General features: G+C 53.2%; 1 protein-coding gene across 1 annotated transcript in view; it reads right to left on the reverse strand.

Moving 5' to 3' along the window:
• The window catches only part of LOC140403424 (primary cilium assembly protein FAM149B1-like), a gene marked incomplete at its 5' end in the record, with an annotated part of 290,929 nt that overhangs the window by 77,554 nt on the left and 196,980 nt on the right, over positions 1-16,395 (reverse strand). The window contains one exon of the mRNA XM_072491336.1: positions 12,450-12,553. Within this exon, the coding sequence (XP_072347437.1) occupies positions 12,450-12,553 (104 nt within the window). The remainder of the gene's footprint in view (positions 1-12,449; positions 12,554-16,395) is intronic.

The raw sequence follows: 16,395 nt of genomic DNA on the forward strand, positions 1-16,395 counted from the left end.
AGATAGAGAACCTAGTGGAGCGGTGCAACGACAACAATCTCTCCCTCAACGTCAGCAAAACTAAGGAGCTGGTCATTGACTTCAGGAAGCAAAGTATCGTACACACCCCTGTTAGCATCAACGCAGCCGAGGTGGAGATGGTTGACAGCTTCAAATTCCTAAATCCCCAACGATCTGTCCTGATCCACCCACATCGATGCTACGACCAAGAAAGCACAACAGCGCCTATACTTCCTCAGGAAACTAAAGGAATTCGGCATGTCCACATTGACTCTTACCAATTTTTACAGATGCACCACAGAAAGCATCCGATCTGGCTGCATCACAGCCTGGGATGGCAACTGCTCGGCCCAAGTGGATCATGAACACCGCCCAGTCCATCACACGAACCCGCTTCCCATCCATTGACTCTGTCGACACTACCCGCTGCCTTGGGAAAGCGGGCAGCATCATCAAAGACCCCTCCCACCCAGGTTATTCTCTCTTCTGATCTTTTGCATCGGGCAGGAGATACAAAAGTCTGAGAACGCGCATGAACATGTTCAAAAACAGCTACTTCCCCGCTGTTATCAGACTCCTGAATGACCCTCTTATGGACTGAACTGATCTCTCCACACATCTTCTCTACTGAGTAGTACTACACTCCGCATGCTTCACCCGATGCCTGTGTCTGTGTATTTACATTGTGTATTTATCGTATGTCCTATGTTTTTTCATGTATGGAACGATCTGCCTGGACTGCACACAGAACAATAGATTCCACTGTACCTTGGTAAACGTGACAATAAGTCAAATCCAAGTCCAAAAGAAGTTTCTGAGGTGATAATCTGCAGGAATAACAATCGTAGGAAACCGTGCCCTGGGTCTGGGGCCCAGAGAGGACACCGGGATCCACCAAGGAGTCTGATCGCCTCGCCACTTATGTGATCAGACTGTGTGTAACATAGTTTCTGATACTCTTTATAGTGGTGTTTTGATATTTTTGGGGTACTTTTTAAGGCACAGTAAAAGATATTGTTGTGCGAGAATTTGAGTGTTTTGTCTGTAATGCTAGTTGACCCAAGTTCGAGGTGCAACAGGCACAAAAACAAAAGAAATAGAGGCAGAAGTAGACCACATGGCCCATCAACTCTGCCCTGTCCATCAATACAATCAGGGCCGACCTGGGTTCAACTCTACTCTCCTGCCCTCTCCCCATATCTCTTGATTGCCTCAGAGACCAAAAATCTATCAAACCCAACCTGAAAATGCATTCATATAAATGTATTCCCCCCCCCCTCCCCGGTAGAGAATTGCAAAGATTCACAATTTCTCCTCACCTCAGTCTTAAATGATCGATCCCTCATATCCCGAAGCCATGCTGATGTTTGAGATTCCCCAACCAGCAGAAGCTGAGACCACCTTATCAAGCCCCCTCAGAATGCTGTAGTTTTCAATCGGATTGACTCTCATTCGTCTGAACTCCAGAGAATATAAGCCCAATTTACTCCGTCTCTCATCATAGGACAATCGCTTCATCCCAGGGCCCAATTTAGTGAACCTTCAAGGTGATTTACACAAGTTGAGTGAGTGGGCAGATACATGGCAGATGCAGTTGAACATGGCTAAATTTGAAATTATCCACTTTGGTGTGAAAAACAGAAAGGAAGAGTATTATTTAAATGATATATTGGGAAGTGTGGATGTACAAAGGGAGCCGAGTGTCCTTGTACTTCAGTTAATGAGAGTGGAGAGGCTGGTGCAGCGATTAGGAAGACAAATGGTATGTCGGCCTTTATTGCAAGAGGGGCTTGAGTTCAGAAGTAGGCATGTCCTACAGCAGTTATACAGGCCATTGGTGAGCCCACACCTGGAGTACTGGGAGCAGTTTTGGTCTCCCTCCCTCAGCGAATATACTTGCCATTGAGGGAGTGCAGTGGAGGTTCTCTGGGTTGATACCGGGTTGGCTGGACTGTCCTATGAGGAGAGGTTGGTTCAACTGGGCCTGTGTTCACCGTGAGAGATGAGAGGAAATTTGATTGAAACGTGTAAAATTCTAACAGGGTTGGACAGGGAGATACAGAGAGGATGTTTTCCTTGGTTGGGGAATCTAGAATCAGGGGACACAGTCTCAGGGTACAGGGTAGACCATTTAGACTGAAAAGAGGAAAAATGTCTGCACTCAGACTGTGGTGAACCTGTGAAATTCTCTACCACAAAAGGCTGTGGAGGACATGAATGCATTCGAGAAAGAGATGGATAATGTTTTTGATTTTGATGGCATCAAGGGTTATGGGGTAGATGCGGGAATATGACATTGAGATCGAGGATCAGCCATGAACATATTGAATGGAGGAGCCAGCTTGAAGGGCTGAATGTCCTCCTCCTAGTTTCTATGTTTCCATAATGTGGACGGCGATCAGAATAGCAAAGTATTATTTAAATGGTGATAGTGTTAACGCACAAAGGGATCTGGGTGTCCGCGTACACACTTCACTGAAAGCGGATATCCAGATAAAGCTAACATTTAGGAAGGCAAATGGTATGTTGGCCTTCATTGCAAGACGATTTGAGTGCAGGAGCAAGGACGTCTTACTGCAGCTTTACAGCATCTTGGTGAGGCCACATATGGAGTATTGTGGACAGTTATGGTCTCCTTATCGAAGATAAAGGGAGTGCAGCAAAGGTTCACCAGACTGATTGCTGGGATGGCAGAATTGTCATACGAAGAGAGATCGGGTCGATAGGGCCTGTCTTCACTGGATAATAAAAAAATGAGGCAGGAATCTCAGTGAAACTTATAACATTCTGACAGGGCAGAACAGACTGGATGCTGCTTCCTCTGGCTGGAGGGTCTAGAAAAGGGATTCTGTCTCAGGGTACGGAGTGGGCCATTTAGGGCTGAGATGAGTAGAAGCTCTTCCCTCACAGGGTGGTGAACCTGTGGAATGCTCCACCACAGGAGGCTAGACTCTAAAAGTGTTCAATGGTGTGGGGAGAGATTGGAAGAATCGAGTTGAGACAGATGTTCAGCCATGGTCATACTGAATGGCGGAGCAGGTTCGAAGGGCCAAATGGCCTACTCCAGCTCCTATTTCCTATGTTTCCCTGTACTGTGTACAGTATTGGTCACCTTATTTAAGGGGCGGCACAGTGGTTAGCACTGCTGTGTCACAGCGGCAAGGGTTCAATTCCGGCCTTGGGTGACTGCGTAGAGTTTGCACGTTCTCCCCATGTTTGCGTGGGATTCCTCCGGGTGCTCCGGTTTGGCCTCCTTCTGCACTGTAGGGATTCTATCAGTCTATGTAAATGCATTGGAAGCAGTTCAGAGAAGGTTTATCAGACTAATACCTGGATTGGATGGGGTGTCTTATGAGGAAACGTTGGACAGGTTAGACTTGTAACCGCTGGACTTTAGAAGAGTAAGAGATGACGTATTGAAACATATAAGATCCTGAGGAGTATTGACAGGGTGGATGTGGGGAGGATGTTTCCCCTTGTGGGAGAATCTAGAACAAGAGGTCACTGTTTAAGAATATGGGGCCGCCCATTTAAAATGGCCATAAGTAACTTTTATTCTTTCTGAGGGTCATGAACCTTTGGAACTCGCTTCCTGAAAAGGCAGCGGAAGCAGATTGTTTCAATATTTTGAAGGCCGAGGTGGGTAATTGTTGGTAAGCAAGGGGGTGATAGTGATAGGTTCCTCCAAGTGGTGTTCAGCATGGAGGAGTACTGATTTATCAGTTGATGGTGGTCAGTACATGGTAATCAGCAGGAGGTTTCTTTGCCCATGTTTAACCTGAAGCCATGAGACTTCATGGGGTCCAGAGCCGATGTGAGCAACTCCCTCCTGACTGTACACCACTGTGCCAGTGAGACAGGACAGTGGTGTCTGGGACATTGTCTGTAAGGTATGAATCTGTGAGTATGACTGTGTCAGGTTGTTGCTCTCCCAAGTTTGGCACAAGTCCCCAGATGTTGCAGGGTCAGCAGGGCTGGGTTTACCGTTGTCGTTACCGGTGCCCGACTTAAGAGAGAACCACATTGCTGTGGGTCCGGAGTCACAGGTAGGCCATCAGTGAACCAGATGGGTTTTTACGACAATCAACAATGGTTTCATGGTCATCATTACACTTTTAATACCAGATATTAATGGAGTTTAAATTCCACCCCCTGCCCTGGCGGGATTTGAACCCGGGTCCCTCGATCATTATCTTGAGTCTCTGGATTACTAGTCCAGCGACAATACCACTTCGCCACCGCTTCCCCAGACCAGGTTTTTAAAAAAATATATATTTTATTCAAAATTTTTGGCCAACCATGACAGTACATTGTGTATCCTTTACACAGTAATATAACAATATAAATAACAATGGCCAGTTTTACGCAAGAAATAAATAATATATAAACAACATCAAAATTAAAAAACAAAACTAAATGGCAACTGCCTTGTCCCAAATAAATACTCTCCAAAAATACAATTTAGCAGTCCAATATACAATTACCTATAACAACCACCTATACATATTATACATATACACCAACACCCCTGAGAGTCCTTCTGGTTCCCCCCCCCACTCCTCCCCCCACCCACCCACTCCCCCCCACACCTCCCCCCCACCCACTCCCCCCCACACCTCCCCCCCACCCACTCCTCCCCCACCCACTCCTCCCCCACCCACTCCTCCCCCCCACTCCTCCCCCCCACACCTCCCCCACCCACTCCTCCCCCCCACCCACTCCTCCCCCCACCCCACCCACTCCTCCCCCCCCCACCCACTCCTACCCCCCCACCCACTCCTCCCCCCCACCCACCCACTCATCCCCACCCCCACTCCTCCCCCTTCCACTCCCACTCCCCCCCCACTCCTCCCCCCCACTCCTCCCCCCCACTCCTCCCCGCCCACTCCTCCCCCCCACTCCTCCCCCCCACTCCTCCCCCCACCCACTCCTCCCCCCACCCACTCCTCCCCCCCCACACTCCCCCCCCACCCACTCCTCCCCCCCACCCACTCCTCCCCCCACCCCACCCACTCCTCCCCCCCCCACCCACCCACCCACTCATCCCCCCCCCCACTCCTCCCCCCCCACTCCTCCTCCCCCACTCCTCCCCCCCACTCCCCCCCCCACTCCTCCCCCCACTCCTCCCCCCCCCACTCCCCCCCCCACTCCCCCCCCCACTCCTCCCCCCCCACTCCTCCCCCCCAGTCCTCCCCCCACTCCTCCCCCCCACTCCTCCCCCCCCACCCCCCCCACCCCCCCCCACTCCCCCCACCCCCCCCACTCCTCCCCCCCCACCCCCCCCACTCCTCCCCCCCCACCCCCCCCACCCCCCCCCACTCCTCCCCCCCACCCCCACTCCTCCCCCCCCACCCCCCCACTCCTCCCCCCACCCCCCCCACTCCTCCCCCCCCACCCCCCCCACCCCTCCCCCCCCACCCCCACTCCTCCCCCCCCACCCCCCCCACTCCTCCCCCCCACCCCCCCCACTCCTCCCCCCCACCCCCCCCACTCCTCCCCCCACCCCCCCCACTCCTCCCCCCCCACCCCCCCCACTCCTCCCCACCCCCCCCACTCCTCCCCCCCACCCCCCCCACCCCCCCCACCCCCACTCCTCCCCCCCACCCCCCCCACTCCTCCCCCCCCACCCCCCCCACCCCCCCCACTCCTCCCCCCCACCCCCACTCCTCCCCCCCCACCCCCCCCACTCCTCCCCCCCACCCCCCCCACTCCTCCCCCCCACCCCCCCCACTCCTCCCCCCCACCCCCCCCACTCCTCCCCCCCACCCCCCCCACTCCTCCCCCCACCCCTCCCCCCCACCCCCCCCACTCCTCCCCCCCACCCCCCCCACTCCTCCCCCCCACCCCTCCCCCCCACCCCCCCCACTCCTCCCCCCCACCCCCCCCACTCCTCCCCCCCACCCCCCCCACTCCTCCCCCCCACCCCCCCCACTCCCACTCCTCCCCCCCACCCCCCCCACTCCTCCCCCCCACCCCCCCCACTCCTCCCCCCCACCCCCCCCACTCCTCCCCCCCCCCCCCGGGTTGCTGCTGCTGTCTTCTTCTTTTCCATTCCCTCTATCTTTCTGTGAGGTATTCGACGAACGGTTGCCACCGCCTGGTGAACCCTTGAGCCGATCCCCTTAGGACGAACTTAATCGGTTCCAACTTTATAAACCCTGCCATGTCATTTATCCAGGTCTCCACACCCGGGGGCTTGGCTTCCTTCCACATCAACAGTATCCTGCGCCGGGCTACTAGGGACGCAAAGGCCAAAACATCAGCCTCTTTCGCCTCCTGCACTCCCGGCTCCTCTGCAACCCCGAATATAGCCAACCCCCAGCTTGGTTCGACCTGGACCCCCACCACCTTCGAAAGCACCTTTGTCACCCCCACCCAAAACCCCTGTAGTGCCGGACATGACCAGAACATGTGGGTGTGATTCGCTGGGCTTCTCGAGCATCTCGCACACCTATCCTCTACTCCAAAAAATTCCCTGAGCCGTGCTCCAGTCATATGCGCCCTGTGTAACACCTTAAATTGTATCAGGTTTAGCCTGGCACACGAGGACGATGAGTTTACCTTACTTAGGGCATCAGCCCACAGCCCCTCCTCAATCTCCTCCCCCAGCTCCTCTTCCCATTTCCCTTTCAGCTCATCTACCATAATCTCCCCCTCGTCCCTCATTTCCCTATATATGTCTGATACCTTACCGTCCCCCACCCATGTCTTTGAGATCACTCTGTCCTGCACCTCCTGCGTCGGGAGCTGCGGGAATTCCCTCACCTGTTGCCTCGCAAAAGCCCTCAGTTGCATATACCGGAATGCATTCCCTTGGGGCAACCCATATTTTTCGGTCAGCGCTCCCAGACTTGCAAACGTCCCATCTACAAACAGATCTCTCAATTGTGTTACTCCTGCTCTTTGCAATGTTCCAAATCCCCCATCCATTCTCCCCGGAGCAAACCTATGGTTATTTCTTATCGGGGACCACACCGAGGCTCCCGTCTTACCCCTATGCCGTCTCCACTGCCCCCAGATTTTCAGAGTAGCCACCACCGGGCTTGTGGTGTATTTCTTCGGTGAGAACGGCAACGGCGCCGTCACCATAGCTTGTAGGCTAGTCCCCCTGCAGGACGCCCTCTCCAATCTCTTCCACGCCGCTCCCTCCTCTTCTCCCATCCACTTACATACCATTGAGATATTGGCGGCCCAGTAGTACTCACTTAGGCTCGGTAGTGTCAGCCCCCCCCTATCCCTACTACGCTGCAAAAATCCCCTCCTCACTCTCGGGGTCTTCCCGGCCCACACAAAACTCATGATATTCTTCTCAATCCTTTTGAAAAAAGCCTTCGTGATCGCCACCGGGAGGCACTGAAACACAAAAAGGAATCTCGGGAGGACCACCATTTTAACCGCCTGCACCCTCCCTGCCAGTGACAGGGATACCATGTCCCAAGTCCTCCTCCATCTGTTCCACCAACCGCGTTAAATTTAACCTATGCAATGTATCCCAATTCTTGGCTATCTGGATCCCCAAGTAGCGAAAGTCCCTTGTTACCTTCCTCAGCGGTAAGTCCTCTATTTTTCTGCTCTGCCCCCCTGGATGCACCACAAACAACTCACTTTTCCCCATGTTCAGTTTATATCCTGAAAATTCTCCAAACTCCCCAAGTATCCGCATTATCTCTGGCATCCCCTCCGCCGGGTCCGCCACATACAACAACAAATCGTCCGCATACAGAGATACCCGGTGTTCTTCTCCTCCCCTGAGTACTCCCCTCCACTTCCTGGAACCCCTCAATGCTATTGCCAGGGGCTCAATCGCCAGTGCAAACAATAATGGGGACAGAGGACATCCCTGCCTCGTCCCTCTATGGAGCCGAAAATATGCAGACCCCCGTCCATTCGTGACCACGCTCGCCATCGGGGCCCTATATAGCAGCTGTACCCATCTAATATACTCATCTCCAAAGCCAAATCTCCTCAACACCTCCCACAAATAATCCCACTCCACTCTATCAAATGCTTTCTCGGCATCCACCGCCACCACTATCTCCGCTTCCCCCTCTCGTGGGGGCATCATCATTACCCCTAACAGCCTCCGTATATTCGTATTCAGCTGTCTCCCCTTCACAAACCCAGTTTGGTCCTCATGGACCACCCCCGGGACACAATCCTCTATCCTCATTGCCATTACCTTGGCCAGAATCTTAGCGTCTACATTCAGGAGGGAAATAGGCCTATAGGACCCGCATTGCAGCGGGTCTTTTTCTTTCTTTAGGAGAAGCGATATCGTTGCCTCTGACATAGTCGGGGGCAGCTGTCCCCTTTCCCTCGCCTCATTAAAGGTTCTCATCAGTAGCGGGGCGAGCAAGTCCACGTATTTCCTGTAAAATTCAACTGGGAATCCATCCGGTCCCGGAGCCTTCCCCGCCTGCATGCTCCTAATTCCTTTCACTACTTCCTCCATTTCGATCTGTGCTCCCAGTCCCACCCTCTCCTGCTCCTCCACCTTAGGAAATTCCAGCTGGTCCAGAAAGCACATCATTTCATAGATCATAGAATTTACAGTGCAGAAGGAGGCCATTCGGCCCATCGAGTCTGCACCGGCTCTTGGAAAGAGCACCCTACCCAAGGTCAACACCTCCACCCTATCCCCATAACCAAGTAACCCCACCCAACACTAAGGGCAATTTTGGACACTAAGGGCAATTTATCATGGCCAATCCACCTAACCTGCACATCTTTGGACTGTGGGAGGAAACCGGAGCACCCGGAGGAAACCCACACACACACGGGGAGAACGTGCAGACTCCACACAGACAGTGACCCAAGTCGGAATCGAACCTGGGACCCTGGAGCTGTGAAGCAATTGTGCTATCCACAATGCTACCGTGCTGCCCCATTCTCTCCTTCCCATCCGGGGGCTGAGCTTCATATAATCTTTCATAGAACGCCTTGAACACTCCATTCACTCTCCCCGCTCCATCACTCCCTCCTCATCCCTCACTCCCCCTATTTCCCTCGCTGCTCCCCTTTTCCTCAATTGGTGGGCCAGCAACCTGCTCGCCTTCTCCCCATATTCGTATTGTACACCCTGTGCCTTCCTCCATTGTGCCTCTGCAGTAGTCAGCAAATGAAATTCTACGTGTAGCCTTTGCCTTTCCCTGTACAGTCCCTCCTCCGGTGCTTCCGCATGTTGCCTGTCCACCCTCAGAAGTTCTTGCAGCAACCGCTCCCGTTCCCTACTCTCCTGCTTTGCTTTATGTGCCCTGATTGATATCAGCTCCCCTCTAACCACCGCCTTCAGCGCCTCCCAGACCACTCCCACCTGGACCTCCCCATTATCATTGAGTTCCAAGTACTTTTCAATACACCCCCTCACCCTTAGACACACACCCTCATCCAACATTAGTCCCATGTCCATTCTCCCCTATCTCCAAGTCCACCCAATGTGGAGCGTGATCCGAAATAGCTATGGCCGTATACTCCGTCCCCCTCACCTTCGGGATCAGCGCCCTTCCCAAAACAAAAAAGTCTATTCGCGAATAAACTTTGTGGACATAGGAGAAAAACAAAAACTCCTTACTCTTAGGTCTACTAAATCTCCATGGGTCTACTCCTCCCATCTGCTCCATAAAGTCTTTAAGCACCTTGGCTGCTGCCGGCCTCCTTCCAGTCCTGGACCTCGATCTGTCCAGCCCTGGTTCCAGCACCGTGTTAAAATCTCCACCCATTACCAACTTCCCCACCTCTAGGTCCGGGATACGTCCTAACATGCGCCTCATAAAGTTGGCATCATCCCAGTTCGGGGCATATACGTTCACTAAGACCACCGCCTCCCCCTGTAATTTGCCACTCACCATCACGTATCTGCCCCCACTATCCGCCACTATGGTCTTTGCCTCAAACATTACCCGCTTCCCCACGAATATGGCCACCCCCCTGTTTTCCGCATCTAGCCCCGAATGAAACACCTGCCCCACCCATCCTTTGCGTAGTCTAACCTGGTCTATCAGTTTCAAATGCGTCTCCTGTAACATAACCACATCTGCCTTAAGTTTCTTTAGGTGTGCGAGTACCCGTGCCCTCTTTATCGGCCCGTTCAGCCCTCTCACATTCCACGTGATCAGCCGGGTTGGGGGGCTCTTTACCCCACCCCCCCCCTTGTCGATTAGCCATCACCTTTTTCCAGCTCCTCACCCGGTTCCCACGCAGCTGTGTCCCCCCCAGGTGGTGCCCCCCCGCCCCGCCCACCCCACCCCATACCAGCTCCCCCTTCTCCCCAGCAGCAGCAACCCAGTAAATCCCCCCCGGCTAGATCCCCCACTAGCGTAGTTACACCCCCCATGTTGCTCCCAGAAGTCAGCAAACTCTGGCCGACTTCGGCTTCCCCCCGTGACCTCGGCTCGCAACATGCGACGCCCCCTCCTTCCTGCTTCCCTATTCCCGCCATAATTATCATAGCGCGGGAACAAAGCCCGCGCTTCCCTTTTGGCCCCGCCCCCAATGGCCAACGCCCCCAACTCCTCCACCTCCCTTCCTCCCTCCCCCACAGCCTGTGGAAGAGAGAAAAGTAACCGGGTCGCAGGATTAACAACATAAAAATCATCTCGCCCCCCCTTTTTCCCCCTCTTCACCCCCCATATTCGCCCCACCACTTTGTCTCGAATGTTCTTTTTTAATAACCCACTCATTCCAATTTCTCTTCAACAATAAATGTCCACGCCTCATCCGCCGTTTCAAAGTAGTGGTGCTTCCCTTGATATGTGACCCACAGTCTTGCCGGCTGCAGCATTCCAAATTTGATCTTTTTATGAAGCACCGCCTTGGCCCGATTAAAGCTCGCCCTCCTTCTCGCCACCTCCGCACTCCAGTCTTGATATACGCGGATCACCGCGTTCTCCCATCTACTGCTCCGAGTTTTCTTTGCCCATCTCTGTCCTTAAAACGGAGGAATCTCACCACTATGGCTCGAGGAATTTCTCCAGCCCTCGGTCTTCACGCCATAACTCGATAGGCTCCCTCCACCTCCAACGGACCCGTCGGGGCCTCCGATCCCATCAACGAGTGCAGCATCGTGCTCACATATGCCCTGACGTCCGCCCCTTCTGCACCTTCAAGAAGACCAAGAATCCTTAAATTCTTCCTCCTCGCATTATTCTCCAGCACCTCCAGCCTTTCCACACATCGTTTATGGTGTGCCTCGTGCATCTCCGTCTTCACCACCAGGCCCTGTATATCGTCCTCATTCTCGGCTGCCTTTGCCTTCACGACACGAAGCTCCCGCTCCTGGATCTTTTGCTCATCTTTTAGCCCTTCGATCGCCTGTAGTATCGGGGCCAACAGCTCCTTCTTCATCTCCTTTTTAAGCTCTTCCACGCAGCGTTTCAAAAACTCGTGTTGTTCAGGGCCCCATGTTAAACTGCCACCTTCCGACGCCATCTTGGTTTTTGCTTGCCTTCCTTGCCGCTGCTCTAAAGGATCCACCGCAATCCGGCCACTTTCCTCTCCTTTTTCCATCCGTATCCAGGGGGGATTCCCTTCTGGTTTACCGCACAGTGCTTTTAGCCGTTAAAATTGCCGTTGGGGCTCTTATTAAGAGTCCAAAAGTCCGTTCCACCGGGAGCTGCCGAAACGTGCGACTTAGCTGGTCATCGCCGCACCCGGAAGTCTCCCCAGACCAGGTTTTCCACAGGTCAGGAAGCCTGACTGAGATGGAGGTGAAAGCTGACGGCTCCAGAAGGGTGGAACTCCAAACTGCCAGGTGGAGCAGGAATCCTTCCCCTGACTTTGCGAGGATGCAGTTCCCTGCTTTCTGCAATTGGTGTGATGATTGGCAATTTCCCCCATTGCCTGATCTCTCGCTTGCAATGCCCGGCCTCTCTCACAACCCCATCTCTCCTTCCTGATTGTCATTGGCATATTTTCACCCAGGGGTCTGAAAATCTGTCTGACTGTTGGATGGAGGCCCGACTGCTAAAGTCACCACAACTTTCTGCCCCCCCTGCACATTTCCTTTTCAAAGAAGTACTTCACACCCCTGCCTGTCCTGCAATATTGAAGGCTCTGTTGTGTAAATATCACAATTAAGGTCACTGAGGTGGTACGTCTCGGAAAATATTTAATTCATCATGAATAAATGAAAATAGTGCATTGACCAACTCAGCCTGAGCAATGCCAGAAGCATTTGGGAGATATTTTCCATTCAATGCTCCAAGAATTCTGTGAAACAATTGGAATAAAACCTCGAGAAGATGCAGCAAGATCTGCCTCCATCATAACCCATTTATTATTTTAAAACCCTCGCTGCCACCCAGAGTACAGTTGTGGTATTTCGCGCCCAGCCTCGGCGAGATGGACAGAATTAGAGACGGTTTAATAAAAAGAGAGCGATGTTGACTAAATGAACAACATAAGGCCATCAAGAGGTGACGACGAGTCCCAGCTTGAGGAGCGATACTTACTGAATCTTCACAGCTAGTGGAGGGCTCCTCTGGTGGAAGGGAATTCCTTGGATCTGCAAACTATTTGGCCTGGTCTGTACTGCTCCAGTGTGTGCTTGCTGAACCTGCATGCAAAAGAAGTCAGAATCCAAGAATAATTTACACTTTCCGAACACCTTCATGAAGAAAGACTTCCATTTTGCTCCAGAGGGGCAACCGGACACAAGCTGCCATCAGCCAAAGGAGTCATTCAGAGGGTGGCCAAAGGTTTGGCGAATGAGGTGTGTGATAAGAACAGTGTCAGAAGGAATGGGATTCGGTGTAGAATTCCGGAATGTGGGGCCTAGATCGGGAAGCATGGCCACTAATGGTGAAACGAGGAGAGAAGGTTCAAGAATCCAGACCAAAGATGTGCACGTTAGGTGAGGTTACGGGAATAGGGTGGGCGAGTGCGTCTAGGTAGGGTGCTTTTCAGAGGGCTGCTGTAGGCTCGATGGGCTGAATGGCATCCTTCTGCACTGTAGGGATTCTATTTGAAAGAATAATTAGTTCAGTGGGGCTTATATGGGATGGTTCCCGGGCTGAATGAACACTGGGATCGGGTGGGATGAAGTCATGAGGACTTAAATATTTTACATTTGAGATCTAGGATGGTTGGGGTTATGTCGGTCAGTGTGAACATGAATGATGTCTGTGCAGGGCTTGTATGGAAGGATGGGCCTGTCCGGCCGGACAGAGATTTGGATTCAGTCCGGCCGGACAGGCCCATCCTTCCATACAAGCCCTGCACAGACATCATTCATGAAGCCAAATCCCTGTCCGGCCGGACGGATCCAAATCCCTGTCCGGCCGGACTGAATCCAAATGCCTGTCCGGCCGGACTGAATCCAAATCCCTGTCCGGCCGGACTGAATCCAAATCCCTGTCCGGCCGGACTGAATCCAAATCCCTGTGCGGTCGGACTGAAGCAAAATCCCTGTCCGGCCGGACGGATCCAAATCCCTGTCCGGTTGGACTGAATCCAAATCCTTGTCCGGCCCGACAGATCCAAATGCCTGTCCGGCCGGACTGAATCCAAATCCATGTCCGGCCGGACTGAATCCAAATCCCTGTCCGGCCGGACTGAATCCAAATCCCTGTCCGGCCGGACTGAATACAAATCCCTGTCCGGCCGGACTGAATCCAAATCCCTGTCCGGCCGGACTGAATCCAAATCCCTGTCCGGCCGGACTGAAGCCAAATCCCTGTCCGGTCGGACTGAATCCAAATCCCTGTCCGGCCGGACAGATCCAAATCCCTGTCCGGCCGGACTGAATCCAAATCCTTGTCCAGCCGGACAGATCCAAATGCCTGTCCGGCCGGACTGAATCCAAATCCCTGTCCGGTCGGACTGAATCCAAATCCCTGTCCGGCCGGATGGATCCAAATCCCTGTCCGGCCGGACTGAATCCAAATCCCTGTCCGGCTGGACTGAATCCAAATCCCTGTCCGGCCGGACTGAATCCAAATCCCTGTCCGGCCGGACTGAAGCCAAATCCCTGTCCGGCCGGACTGAATCCAAATCCCTGGCCGGCCGGACTAAATCCAAATCCCTGTCCGGCCGGACTGAATCCAAATCCCTGTCCGGCTGGACTGAAGCCAAATCCCTGTCCGGCCGGACGGATCCAAATCCCTGTCCGGCCGGACTGAATCCAAATCCCTGTCCGGTCGGACTGAATCCAAATCCCTGTCCGGCCGGACTGAAGCCAAATCCCTGTCCGGCCGGACGGATCCAAATCCCTGTCCAGCCGGACTGAAGCCAAATCCTTGTCCGGCCGGACTGAATCCAAATCCCTGTCCGGCCGGACTGAAGCCAAATCCCTGTCCGGCCGGACGGATCCAAATCCCTGTCCGGCCGGACTGAATCCAAATCCCTGTCCGGCCGGACTGAATCCAAATCCTTGTCCGGCCGGACTGAATCCAAATCCCTGTCCGGCCGGCCGGATCCAAATGCCTATCCGGCCGGACTGAAGCCAAATCCCTGTCCGGCCGGACTGAGTCCAAATGCCTGTCCGGCCGGACTGAATCCAAATCCCTGTCCGGCTGGACTGAATCCAAATCCCTGTCCGGCCGGATGGATCCAAATCCCTGTCCGGCTGGACTGAATCCAAATCCCTGTCCGGCCGGATGGATCCAAATCCCTGTCCGGCCGGACGGATCCAAATTCCTGTCCGGCTGGACGGATCCAAATCCCTGTCCGGCCGGACTGAATCCAAATCCCTGTCCGGCTGGACTGAATCCAAATCCCTGTCCGGCCGGACGGATCCAAATCCCTGTCCGGCCGGACTGAATCCAAATCCCTGTCCGGCTGGACTGAATCCAAATCCCTGTCCGGCCGGACGGATCCAAATCCCTGTCCGGTCGGACTGAAGCCAAATCCCTGTCCGGCCGGACAGATCCAAATCCCTGTCCGGCTGGACTGAATCCAAATCCCTGTCCGGCCGGACTGAATCCAAATCGCTGTCCGGCCGGACGGATCCAAATCCCTGTCCGGCCGGACTGAATCCAAATCCTGTCTGGTCGGGCCGGAGGTTGCACAAGCCTGATTTAGGTTTAAATGTGGGAGGCATGGTTGGGAAATTTTCAGTTGACACAAGAATTGGTGTGTAGTTGACAGTAAAGAGGATAGCTGTTGACTCCATAAGTCTATCAATAGTTTGGTTGAATCGACAGAGAAGTGACAAATGGAATTCAATCCAGAAAAGTGTGAGGTAATGCACTTGGGGAGGGCAAACAGGGAAAGGGAATGTTCAATATATTGAGAGTAGTTGAGGAAAACCTTCAAGAGGTTGGCAACACAATAGCACAGTGATTAGCACTGTTGCTTCACAGCACCAGGGACCCGGGTTGGATTCCCGGCATGGGTTACTGTCTATGTGGAGTCTGCACGTTCTCCCCGTGTCTGTGTGGGTTTCCTCCGGGTGCTCCAGTTTCCTCCCACAAGTCCCGAAAGACGTGCTGTTAGGTGAATTGGACATTCTGAATTCTCCCTCAGTGTAGCCGAACAGGTGTCGGAATGTGGCGACGAGGGGCTTTTCACAGTAACTTCATTGCAGTGTTAATGTAAGCCTACTTGTGACACTAATAAAGATTATTTCAAATCCACAGGACCTTTTAGGTGGCAGGACAGGGTGGTCAACAAAGTATATGAAAAGTTTTCCTTTATTGATGAGGTATTGAATGAGAAAGCAGGGATGCTGGAACTGTATAAAACACTGGTTAGGCCACAGCTGGAGTTCTGTGCACAGTTCTGGTCAGCACTGAACATGAAGACATTATTGCTCTGGAGAGAGTGCAGAGGAAATTCACAAGAATGTTGCCAGGGTTGGAAAACTGCAGCTATGAGGAGAGATTGAATAGGCCGGGGTTGTTTTCCTTAGAACAGAGGAGGCTGAGGGGTGACCTAATTGAGGTGCACAAAGTTATGAGGGGACCAGACCGGGTAGATGGAAAGACTTGCTTCCCCCTTAGCTGAGGGGCCAGATATTAGGAAGCCGAGATTTAAGGTGATTGGTAGAAGGATACGAGAGGACATGAGGAAAGCCTTTTTCACCCAGAGGGCAGTGGGCATCTGATTTGGTGTCTGAGGCAAAATGTTCAATTCATTTGAAAGGTGCCTGTATCTGTATCTGAAGTGCTGAACCTGCAAGGCTACGGACCAGGAAAGTGGGATTAAAATGAGTGGCTAGTTTCTTTTTCACTTTGTTGGCCAACATTTTTCGTCAGTATTCACTCAGGAAAAAGATAATGTTGTGGAGGAGAATGCTGAGACCCAGACTATTAGAATAGATGGCATTGAGGTACGTAGGGAAGAGGTGTTGGCAATTCTGGACAGGCTGAAAATAGATAAGTCCCCGGGACCTGATGGGATTTATCCAAGGATTCTCTGGGAGGCCACGGAAGAGATTGTTGGACCTTTGGCTTTGAT

Source organism: Scyliorhinus torazame, chromosome 28 (genome assembly GCF_047496885.1).
Source record: "Scyliorhinus torazame isolate Kashiwa2021f chromosome 28, sScyTor2.1, whole genome shotgun sequence".
NCBI classification, from domain to species: domain Eukaryota; kingdom Metazoa; phylum Chordata; class Chondrichthyes; order Carcharhiniformes; family Scyliorhinidae; genus Scyliorhinus; species Scyliorhinus torazame.